Source organism: Haemaphysalis longicornis, unplaced genomic scaffold (genome assembly GCF_048455015.1).
Source record: "Haemaphysalis longicornis isolate Haplotype H1 unplaced genomic scaffold, Haemaphysalis longicornis Haplotype H1 scaffold_41, whole genome shotgun sequence".
In the NCBI taxonomy this organism is placed as follows: Eukaryota; Metazoa; Arthropoda; class Arachnida; order Ixodida; family Ixodidae; genus Haemaphysalis; species Haemaphysalis longicornis.
The window spans coordinates 1452750-1465370 of NW_027526365.1; the positions used below are offsets into that span (position 1 = coordinate 1452750).

Consider the following 12621-nt stretch of genomic DNA (forward strand, 5'->3'; position numbering starts at 1 on the left):
CTGGGCAAGCAACGGCGAAAGGAGAACCCGCACTCCTCTCGGCCTCCTCCTGCGGGAGCGACGGCTAGGGGAGACAGCGGCGGCACTCCAAGTAGCCCGCGCCGACCAGACGCAGGCCTCGGGGTTGGCCCGACGCCGCAGTGAGCGGCGAAGACTACGGGACGGTGAAGCCCTGCGAGGCCTGACCCGTCCCCGACCGCAGGAGATCCAATAAAGTCCTTTCTCTCTCTCTCTCTCTCTCTCTCGCTCTCGGGCACTAGACGTTTGAGTTAAGTGACTGCCGCTATAGCCTCTCGTATTCATACAGGGGAAGAGAAGTATTTACCGACGTGCGTATACAGTACTTATTTTTAACTTCGCGTTTACAGAAGGCCCAGTGCAGGCACGGCGAAAGAAAAAAACCGAACTACACGCGCGTCATCATCAGCGTCCTCTCCATCCTCCCTCTTTGATGATGCTCCCACTTCTGCACAGCGCATCTACCGTACGGTTGACAGCGAATGTATCAAATGTCTCGTAACAGAACCCCCCGTGCCATGAGAGCGCCGTCTAGGTGCTGGTCACTGTAGAACTGCAGGCTGTGAACGGTTGGGCTTAAGACGGAAGAAGTGGGCCATGTCAGTTTTCTGATGGCGGGAAGAGTCAGAAGGAACTACAGCGGTAATTTCAAAGTTCACCTGAGTCACCTGGCGCAGGTCACGGTAGGGGCTGTAGCAACTACCGAGAAGCTTCTCCGAACGCACTACTGGCGTGCAGGACATCCCAGCAGCACTTGCTATCCGGGCAAGAAGTGGCGGGTGCTGTGGCGTCGATAGCAACCCGACTTTGGAAATCCAGGGATGAAGTAAGCCTGGTGCGCTCTATGGGGCGGGCAGTGTGCCCGGGTAACGACATCTTGTGCATATCCAGAAGTAAGCGCGGTTTGTTCTTTGTTCGAGTAAGGTATCCAGGGGAAAGGCCGGCTCTCGACCGACGAGGAGATAGAAAGGAGAAAATCCAGCAGTATAACGAAGGGACGAGTTATATACGACTTTAAAGAAAGGCAAAGCAATTTCCCTGTCGCGATGGTCATCCGAAACGTACATAAAAAACATACGGCTGAAAGTTTGGTTAAGGCGCTCCCCGAGATCATTGGTCTGCGGATGGTAAGCAGTCGCAAGTTTGTGCGCGGTTGCGCGGCAGCAAAGGATGTCATCGGCTACTTGCGGCAGGAAGCTTCGCCCGCTGTCAGTCAATACCTGGCGAGGAACATCATGATATAGGAGAAAATCGGCGGCATTGGTAGCGCAGTTGGTTGGTAGGGCCCGTGTTGTTGCGTAACGGGTCGCATAATCAGTGGCTACTGCAATGCACCGATTTCCTTTTGCGTTTTAGGGAAAGGGGCGCAGCAGTTCTAAACCAACACGGGAAAATGGTTGGACCGGAATGTGCACTGGCTGAGAGGGCCGGCAGGCGGCCTCGCTGGTGCTTTCCTACGTTGGCACTTGTCGTTTGTACCGACCTCTCGGTGAATGAAGCGGTAAAGTCCTTGCGAGAAGAAACGCCCTCGGATGCTGTCGTATCTTCCGAAAATACCTAAATGGCCAGCTGTTGGAAGGTCGTGCAGTTGCTTGGGAACGTCCAAACAAAGGCGGTAAGGTACAACACGGAGCAGCTCGGGACCCTCCGGGCGGAAATTCTTCGTATAGCTCACACCGTCCTTCAGTTGGAAGAATAATACTGATTGGTCCGAAGGGGCGTTACTCACGCGTTGAATTATCTGCCGCAAAACTGCATCCAGGTGCTACTCTTCATCGAGTTAGAGGAACGAGGAAACATCCAATAGTGATAAAAATGCGTCGCAACTTATGCTAAGGAGGATCGATGGGGTAGCGTGACAGACAGTCAGCGTTCTGGCGCAAGCTGCCCGATTTGTGGGCGACAAAATAACAATACTTCTGTAGGCCAAGAGGCGAACGCCCCAGGCGGCCTGTTCGATCTTTCAGGGACGCCGGTCAACATAACGCGTGATGATTCGTCACAACAAAACGGCAGAAATAACAGCAGAGGCCCAGAGAACTGCGGACGTATTTTGATGAGCAGGGCGCAGGGAAATAATTAACTGGTTTGATCTTATATGAATCGGGCTGCACCCCCTGAGCGCCGACGAGGTGGCCCAAACTGGTTAGTTGGCGCCTTCCAAACCGGCATTTCACCGAGTTGAGCCGCAGGTTCACCTGACGAAAAAGAGCAAGGATTTTACACGGGTGGTAGAGATAAGCCTCGAACAAACGAGAGAAGACAATGACGTCATCGAGAAAGCACAGCCGAGTGGACCATTTGAATCTGTGCAGAAAAGAGTCCATCATGCGCTGAAAGGTGGCTGGCTAGTTGCACAGTCCGAACGGCATAACCTCAACATGGTATAAACCGTCAGGATCTTCTCTCCAGCTCATCGACTGAAATCTGCAAATAACCTGATCAAATGTTTAAGGACGAGAAGAATGTGGCCCCATGGAGCCAATCAAGGGCATCGTCGATGTTGGAAAAAGGGTAGACATATTTCTTGGTAACCCAGTTGAAGCGCGGCAGCGGACGTGGAAGCGCCATGTGACATCTTTTTTATTAGCCCGACGGGGGATGCCCGTGGATTACACGAGGTAAAGCTCATGTCCTCGGCAAGCATTTTCTCAGCGCCTTGCTTGATGACGCCTCTTTCGGAATGAGAAACACGGTACGGTCACCGATGTATAGGTCAGACATCACGGGTATCGATACGGTGAGTCGCAGTTGTGCTCTGCTCCAAAGGTTGGTCGCCCGAGTCAAAAATGTCCGCGAATGACAAACGACAGCTCAGTTTGCTTGCTTGAGCTTGCGATAAATGGCCGCGAATGACAAAAAACAGCGCACTTTGCTTGCTTGAGCTTGAAACAGGTCCAGGCGTAACGTGGGCGCAAGTTTATCTGGGGCGGTATGTAGAGGGTTGGAACCAGGTTGTTGCATTTGATCACGGCCTAAAGTGAATGCAGAAAATTCAGCTGCCCCAAAAGGGGTGAGGGGAGCGGTCGTAATTCCTTCTGAAAGGATTTGAGTATGCAACGCAAAGTTGAGGGGAGGCAAGAAAACGCGGTTCTGCTTGAAGGTGACAACAGTGCGAGGCACGCAACCTTTCGCGTCGATGGAACGTTCACGACGGGAACATCAAGGTATTCTCCGCAAGTATGGAGGTAGATGTAGTCAGGGGCACATAAGTGGCGTCTTGACTCGCAAGAGAATATGTTTGCACGAGCACAGGCACAGCAAAGGTGAATCAGCAGAAGCAGGCAATGCGAGACGAAGGGCTGTAGAGCAATCGATGAGTGCGGCATGCTCCGCCAAGAAATCGCCGCAAAGATGACGGCGTGAAGGCATTTGTCCAAAACAACAAAAAAATAACGGTGGTGTTGTGGCTGACGATAGAGACGCGAGAGGGGCCCGCGCCAGTGATCGCCGATGTACCACCGTCAGCAAATTGAACATGCGAAAGGGCAGGCCTCAGGACTTTTCGTAAGCGGGTCCGTAGATTAGCACTCATAACAGAAATATGCGCCCCTGTATCAATCAATTCCCAAACATGCATGCCGTCAACTTTAACGTCGATCAAATTGTTCGTTGAAGCCAGAGTCAAAAGGCGATGTTCGGTGGTAGTCGGGAATGCAGCATCCCCTCTGGGACCTCCACTCGCTAGTTTTTCAAGTTGAGGCGTGCGTAGTTGGTGCGAGGAAAATGGGGAACGACCTAATCGCGGAGATGAATAAATAGCATTGTTGGCATTGCGTTGCTGGTAACTGGTAGCAGAATGGTTCGTCGCAGAGTTATGTATACGGTCATTCCATGCGCCGCGGGTTGAGGAAAACCAGCGAATCTGGCAACACCGGGAAACATGACCAGCACGCCTGCAGTTAAAGCATATGGGCCGGTCATCGGGTGATTTATATTGAGCCGGGTTCCTGTAAGATCGGGGCCTATATTCTTGATGGAAACAGGCCGCGGACGACTGAGCTAGCCCATAACGACCGCACGAAACGGCGCTGGGGGAAAATTAACCACCGAAAACATGGCTCATATAGCAGGCTGGCTGCAAGCCCCTGGAGGCCATTTGGTCATGCACAACTGATTGAATGATGGAGAGGGTTGGCAGATTGTCATCAGCTACGAGGTATTGGGCGATGATCATCGTCATAGTCTCCATCTCGCGGCGCACGATGCGGGTCACCGTTTCTGCGGTGGTTCCTGCTGGTAGTCGCGTGGAGGTGAAAACTGTGCCGCACACGAAGGCGTTGCTTACATTGAGCTTACAGTTGGGTAGTCCTTGCACATGCGCAGATTAAAAGCATCTTCTGCTATTCGTTTCAAAATGTGGCCGACTTTGTCCTGCTTGGTCACGTGGATATACTCTTTTTGGGAAAGGGTAGTATTTCTTGGATGTAGGTGATGTACAGCTTGGTTGACGTCTGCGCTCGCGAAGCAAGCTTCTTTTTAGCGGCGAGCTAGCGACCATCCGGCTTGCCAAAGAGGTTAATCAGCTCCGTCTTGCAGTTATCCCAGCTTGTGAGGGTTGCGTGGTTTGTACCATACTACATCTTCGCCGTACCTTTTAGGTAGACCATGAGGTTACCCAGCGATTGTGGGCACTCACATGCTCGTAGAGACTGACCCAGTCCTCGACGTCGACATCTTCGGTGCTTACGCGAACGAAGCACGCGTCGGCGCTGGATGGAAATGGCGGGCGGATTAAGTGGACTGCGTTTTAGGGCGCAGCCCTTTGGCGGCCGTCTCTGCGGTGAGCCGGTTGTCGGCGTAACCGATGGAACGATGGCGTGGACAGACGAGTGAAAAAAAATGAAACGATTGAGGAAAGCAAATCAGGAGAGTGTCGCGAAATTGCGACCGGAGGGCTGTTCGCCAATGCCGCCCGAGCCAGCGCTCTCCGAAAGTGCGCGGTGGCGGAGGGGAAGGGCAATATGCTGGGCCCACACGAGGCGCTCGACGGTGCGACACTTGGCGAAAACGTGAGGGCGGCGTGCGCGGGACTATGATGTGCGTTCGCTTAAGACGCAGTTTGCGGTGCCTTCCTGAGACGCACTTCGCGCGGCCGCCGCAGAGGTTTACCATAGCTGCCATCGAGAGAACCCAGGAGTGAGTGCTCCCTCAGCGTACTGCTGCTGCACCCAAATATCGCGTTACGGAATATTGTAATCGCCAGTTCCTTTTTGTAATCTATGTTTTGTCTGTTTTATGCTGCTTTGTCGCCATGTATGACATCTAGACAAAGGTTTACTCTTTGAATAAACATTCAGTTGGAAGTCAGCGCTGCCTATGTGCCTGTCTTGCCCTGGTGTATGCTTTCTTTCCGCTGTAGCCTGAGTCACGATAAACCAACTAGCCCGAAATTGAACCGCATAATTGATTATGGGGTTTAACGCACAGAAGCCACACAGGCTAAGAGGCGCGCCCTAGTGGAGAGCTCTGGAGTGAGTTTGACCACCTGGTAATCTTTAAAAAGTGCGCTTGACACACAAGTGTTTTTGCTTTTCGCCAAGAAAACTTCAACCGTACTAACTTTCACTAGCGGCACTGCCAATGTCTCGGGCAAGGAGAATTCAAACGTAGCCGGTAATTATTATCACTTGAATATGCTTTCGTCATTGTACGGGGTCGTTGGCCGAGTCGTTGTTGTCACAGTTTAATGAGTTTTCCTATTGTTGTTCCCTTAAAGGTAATGCTTTGGGCAGCAAAGTTTGTTCACAGAATTGGACGGTAATGGCATGAGGCAACTGCTCTAAAAGCCGCCGGTAAAAAATAAAAGGGCGCCTTATATGTTAAACTGCTGTTCCAGAGGTCCATGCCCAGTGGGCGCAAACACACGGTATACATTTGTATGCAGTTTGTGTTGAGATCAAAGCAACCTTGGGCGGCAGAAAACCACATAAGCGGCAGCGTTCCAACAATGAAAACAATAATTACATAGTGCATGTGCTTAGCGATCGTACTGCCATGGTTTATTTTAGTGATGCTAACGTGGGTGTGGGTTTGTGCGCCCACATGTTTGCTCTGCAGGGGCAACAATTTGCTGAGGGAGCCTGTAGCCGTGCTATCCAAGCCAAGCACCCCTCTGATCGTGCACCCCAAACATCCAGCGCAGGCGTCGCCCGATGCACGCATGCGCTCCTTCGAAATGTGGCCCTCCACGTCTCCAAAGCGGCCTCAGGAGCTGGTCGAGGCAGGCTTCTTCTACACCGGTCAGTCGTTATTGCCGCAGCGATGCGGTCCATGCACGCATTGGCTTGCGCCCCTGCATGTCCCCAGAAGGCGAGTTTCGTGCACTGCACAGCACGCACGATTTGCTACGATGCTGTGGAGAGAGTGCGGAACGCCCAAAAAAATCTGAAGCTGCTGTATGCAGCGTTTGCGGTTCTAATCAGTCCCAAAAGGCCACAAAAGCGCCACTTCGCTTTTGAAGTACACGGGCCTATCTGAACGGTCGTAGGGATATTACTAGAGTGCGGTGTCCTTCGTTCGCCAATTTTGTCAGCTTACCGCCTTAGTTTTGAGAATTTTTTTTAGTGCACTGCATCCTTTACCGAGTACCTGCGTAGCCAGGACCGCTTAACGCCCGGCATTTCCACAGAAATGCAGATTTGGCAGAAGTTTGTGTAAGTAGAGATAATTGCTCGGGCGGAATTTTTAAAAACCAAAAATTACGAAGAATTAAAAACGAATTACCCAAAAATGACTTGACAAAATAAAAATGTTCGTCTTATGCATCTACCCAGAACCATAAGAATAAGCAAAAAAATCCGCAAAACAGCGCTCAAAATACGAATAAGAAATAGCGAAAATCGGGAACCGTGTAACGCCCTGCATTTCCACAACGTCAGATTTTATCGGAAGTTCCGTCTTTAGTCGTTACAGTAGTGGTAATGGAGATAATTGGTGGAACAGAATTTTGAAAAACCCAAAAAACAGAAAAATATAAAAAATGCAACTTTCACAAAACAGATCTGACAAAATCAAAAATATGAATTTTATACATCTACCACAGAAACCGAATAATATACAGAAAATCCCGCCAAAGACAGTTCAAAATATGGCTGCATTGAAGGTAAAGCCATATTTGCCTGTAGAGGACTTGCGCTTTAGACAAGCGGCATAAAATGCTATGCATTAGTAGACAATTCTCAGAATTTACGCAGATTTATTTTAGCGCTTGCTTTGTACTGCCCTTGCTTTGTACTGTTCTGACAGGTTTTTTTCCGAGTTTCTTCCTTACTTTCTCGCCTTCGAAATACCCCACGGTACTTCACTGCCCTTTCGATTCCCGTATCCCCCGTACCCAGGTGTAGGGTAGCCAATGGGACAGTTACTTGGTTAACCTGCCTGCCTTTCCTGCAGTATTCCTTCCTTCGTTCCTTCCTTCGTTCCTTCCTTCCTTCATTCCTTCAACGTTTGGCACATGTTATACAAAAAATATTGAGAATGTTTGCTCACCAACAGTCGTTGGTAGACAAATCAAAAATAACTTAGGCCAGGTCACATTCGTTATACAAAAGCGAGACCCAGTGGTATGAACAGTTTGTTCAAAAAGCTCCAAGAATCAGTTTTGAAACAGTCACGGAAAAAAGGACACCAGGAAGCCAAAGCTGGAGTCACCAAATTCAAGTTCAAAAATTTTATATTCTTCCGTCATTCGGAACACCAAAAGCTCTAAAAACCCCTAAACAGCCAGCGCAATGAAGCCTGGGGTAGCGGCACACGCCTTGAAAAATTTGGCGTTGGGCAATGAACAATATGGGTGTATTCAACTTCAAGCTGGCCACTGGAAAGCAGAAACAGTACGCGGCCGTCATCTCGAAATGAAGAGGAATATGTGCTTTCACACACAAGGCTTTTAGTTTCACGTTTTGTCCTCCGCACCTCTGTAATAAGCTCTAAAAATAGTACTTTTATTTTGGGTTTTTTGCAATGAAGTGGTTTTCTGGGAGGAAGTGTTATACATCTGCCACTACAGTGTACAAATCTAACAATATTGCAGAGAAAGAGTGTTAATTTTGTCTCAACTGAAGTACACCGAAACGCGTTCGGTGGTGCAAGATGGTGCAACCCCTTCGCTTGCGTACCGTATCCGCACCGTAGAAATGCTGAGCAGATTGGCATTGTTGAATAAATACTGCATTTTGGCCTGGCTGCACCAGATGTCCGCAAATACATATTTCCGAAAAAATTGTGTTTTTATGATAAATAGGCCCAACGGTTATTTACAAATTCGCCGCATGTCTCGATGCTTCGGTGAAAATTCCATCAAAAACCAATCGTATTGTGCAGCCTATGCCACGCAGCCCCTCTTCCTTCGTCTCCTCCTGCTCCTTTAGTCCATACCTTGTGGGCCTTGGGGCTCCACCACGTCGCCACCGGGCAAATCTGCAGTTTATGCGCACACGACATATCCAGAAACTCCGATTCCACTAGAAACATGGTGCACGGCTAGACAAGAAGTGGTTGCGGTAAAGGTGCCGCTGCCTAAGTGCGCAATAATTCTTGTACCGCGTTATGTGCGACCACACAGCGGACGTGCACCCCGGCTACGATTACGCTGGCTGACATCTCTGCACCGTTCGAACGCTGTCTGTCCTATACTTCTCACTGGTGACTTCAATGCGTGCCATTGTGATCTGGGATATTCTACCTCAAGTAAACGTGGACGCACGTTACGTGAACACTTCAACGATGCTCACCTCGCTCTACTAAATGAGGTATCATGTCCTACGTATCGATGCCCTCATCATCAGGTGCCACCCTACTCATCCGACTTAACCTGGTGGCTCGGGAGTTATGCGGTATCTCGACAGCGAGAGGACGACTGCTGGGGCAGTGATCATCAACCTATAAGGCTTGGCATTGTCCCGAACTCGACGCATCGGCTTCGGCGGAGCTATACTCTCGTAAACTGGGATGAGTTCCTGTGCAACATCAATACAACCATCACGGCGCCCAGCACAGAACCCACGACTGTGATTAAAGAAGCTCTGAGCAGTACCAGTCGGAGGACGCGTGGGTAGAGCAGTCCCACCTCTGACTTTTGCAGCTGTTGTCCCAGCGCAAACCGGCTGAAGTGGCTGCCTCACGAGATCCCTCGCGTGTTCCGGCTCGAAAATGTTTGCAACGCTTGACCGCTGCGGCCAGACGACACGAGTAAAGTATTCCACGGCTACTGTGGCTTAGCTGGAGTGAGTCGCTCGGCCCTTCGTCCACCACATCATCTATTGGGAGCACTTTTCGGGCAATGGAATCAGGCGGCCACACTCCGAATGCAGCAGCCAGTGCGTGCCTGGCATCAGGAAAAAACCCGGACCAATTTGATTCGATGTGCTTCATGCCTTGTACCCGGCATTTGACAACGTTCCTGCTGGCATCCTGTGCCCGCTTCCCCAGCCGAATCACGTAGGTACCTCTGCTTCTGATGACGCGGTCCGTGGAGTACAATCGGCTTTCAGCATGGCAGAGTTTCTGGCTGTGACAGACCAAGCGAAACTTGGGTCAGCTCCCTGCCCAGACTCTGTTATGTACAAGGTTTATAAGAACCATGCGACCCGGCCCTGAGCCGTCTCCTCCATTCCATCAATGAGGTGCGGAGGTCAGGCCAAATACCAGAACCTTGGCACAGAGGATGGACTTGAGCACTTATAGTTAATGGTGCTACTCAGCGGCTGATCCCACAAAGTGCGGACGTTGCTTGCCATGGACATTCCGAAGGCATATGACGTCAGCCACAGAGCTATCCTAGAAGTTCTCCAAAACCTACTTGTCCCGGAAAAGTTCCGCTCTTTCATCCGGACCTCCTTGACAAAATGATCATTTTCAGTAGGGAGGTTGGTGGTACTACTAGCTATGACCATTTTAGGCCCGTCAGTGAGTGCCTCTGGGGTCGGTGATTTCACCGTTACTCTTTAATGTAGTATTGCTGCCGCTTCCCTGGCACTTAGGCTTCATATCATACCTGCACCTTCTGGTGTACGCTGACGATATTACAGTGTGTACTGTCCACCCAGACCTCTCTCGGCAAGCCGCGAGCCAGCCACAAGCTTTAACTGACAGCCAGCCATAGATTGAATACGCTGGTCTTTCTCTTTCTGTCGAAAAGACAGCCACTCTATCCGTGACCATTGCTTGGATCTGTCGTGGACTAGAGATGCCGCCGATCGCGCTGCAACTCTCCGGCCAGCCTGGGTACCCTGCCACCTCTCTTCATGTGCTGGGATTCGAGATTTCATCGTCAGGGTCAGCTACCTTGTGGCTTCGATTTGCCCGCTAACGAGCAGGTCAAATACTACATCTTATGCGACGTATTCCACAAAAAAGTGAAACATCCCCCTCGCGAGGGGCACGATCAAATGCAGAGCATTTCCGGGGGCGCACGACGTAAGTTTTTTGCGTTACGTTAATGTTGTTGCACTTGTGGCAACTGCTGACGAGAGAGCGCTCGTCAGCAGTAAAGGGGGACTCGACTAAATGCGTCGCATAGAGGGTGGGTGTATTGCGTTAACGTTTAGTGTTTGGGGAGTTGGTGGTAGTGAATGCGTTGTATCAGCAGCTTCTTGACGTAGTTTGAATGAGTCAAGGATATAAGGCGCGTTCGTAGCCTCCCATTCTGTGTCGGCTTTGTGGCGCAGTGGGTAGAGCACCATGTACATTGCGTTCCGCCCGCAGGGTCGAGGGATCGAAACCATGCGGCGGATAGTATTTTTTTATATATAGTGTAGGGGGAGGGGTGCGGACTACGGACGTCAATGCGGGTGACATCGTGAGTAACAGAAATGCTCAGCATTTAAAAGTCTGGAGGCTCCTCATTTGAAAGGGCCCGACTCTTGGTGGGGTCAATACTTCAGCCTCGACTTCTCGATCAGCCGCAATTTTACTCCGTGACCCAAGCGCAGTGGGCCAGACTTGAAGCAATTAATAGAGCTGCAATGGGGATGATACCTTGCCTCCCACAAATAAAGCCTATACCATCTCTTCAGGCAGAAGCTCAACTTGATACCCAGGATGAGCTTGTACATCGACGTCGCTCCGCCCGTAAGCACAAACTTAATTTGTTGCTGAGGCGGCGGCTTTCGCGGGCTACATGGGCCGTTCTCTTCCCGGCTTACCGGCCCACCCTCTACCCTGGCCGCCTTTGCTGTAGCATCAACTGAACGACAACCGGCCGCTCATTAGACTCCACAGTCAGTCGACCGGAAACGCAGAGGCGCATTCCGTGGGCGTACCATTACCAGCGGCTGTGAACCAGCCCCAGGCTGTGGAGGCTTTTGTGGACGCTGGAGCCCAAGACGGCGTTTTCACTGCGGCGATCAAATGCCCTTCTCATTCAAAAGCGAACGAAACATGCCTTTATGAAACACTCCGCGCGATGCCTTCTATGCTAGCGGAGCTAACAGTCATCCTGGACAGATCGCAGGCGCTAATAACGGTCCTTCTTGAAGCTTCAGGAAGTTTTACTCTACAAATTCACACTGATTCAACGGCGCTCATGCGGGATCTGCGCTTTGTAGCCTCAAACTTGTTTGTCTCAAGAGACATTCATAAACTTCTGGAAACGTACCCCTGTTTCCTTGTACTCTTTTGGATCCAGCGTAGTGCTATCACCGACCATATTCCGAAGGATAGTTCCAATTCCGCTGCATTTGCTAACAACAGACCCATATGAACATTCCGGAAAACTAAAGGAAGATCGGCATCGTTCCACTCGCGCTGGCATCCCTCCGTGAAGAACAGACCCTCCAAGTGGGCTCGCTCGCTGGCAGGAGGTCATACTGCGCATACTTCAAGTTGGGGTGCTGTTCATGACTGCGTTCTTGCCAGAAGCCTCCACTCCCTCTGGAAAGCTAGGGTAGATGCAGCTGAGTGCGCTCTTCGCAAGCAATCCGCATGGCGGCATTTTCTGCGGAAAGTAAAATTGATTATTATCGCACTTGGAACACAAGGCTCTGACACGGAACTGCGTAGAACGCTCGGTCGAGGCAGCTACGCACTTAGGAAATACAAGACAAACGAGTAGAGACGCAGACATGTAAATCTCTAAGCTAATGCAAAATGTTTAGATTTTAACCGGTTAGCATATCTTTGCTTTGTTTCACCCTTTCCACTTCGAGCGGCTGTAAATATTCGAGATTGTCGCGCGCATGTGAGGCCCATTAAATTTTTTTGACATGTGATATATAGACTTCTTGGTTGTCGTAAGAGTTCGTCATTCTTTTTTATTAGCCTCGGGTTTTTAAAAATACCAAACGAGTCAGTTTGGATACCACAGAACAATGTCTATTCTTCCTTGAATTATCTTGACTTTCGTCGTTCTGTGTTCATTGTAATCTTTTTACCAAAATTGCAACCAATCACGTCTGCTCTTCTAGCTACTACTGAATACTTTGTAACCTTCTACGTACGTGGTTTATGTGTGCGTTAATAAGTTTACAGTTAGAAAAAAAAATCACGGAACCTAGCACGCACGCGCTAGACTTGAATGACGAAGCTATTATAGGTGAAAATTGCCGGACACAGAGTTAAGTTTCAGTATCAATGTTTATGTGCTTAGTTGCGGCTCCAGTA

The 12621-nt window shown here is 50.1% G+C and overlaps 1 protein-coding gene across 1 annotated transcript in view; it reads left to right on the top strand.

Moving 5' to 3' along the window:
* LOC144137589 (death-associated inhibitor of apoptosis 2-like) overlaps nt 1–12621 on the top strand; it is a 176353-nt gene that overhangs the window by 69540 nt on the left and 94192 nt on the right. The window contains exon 6 of the mRNA XM_077669512.1: nt 6079–6260. Within this exon, the coding sequence (XP_077525638.1) occupies nt 6079–6260 (182 nt within the window). The remainder of the gene's footprint in view (nt 1–6078; nt 6261–12621) is intronic.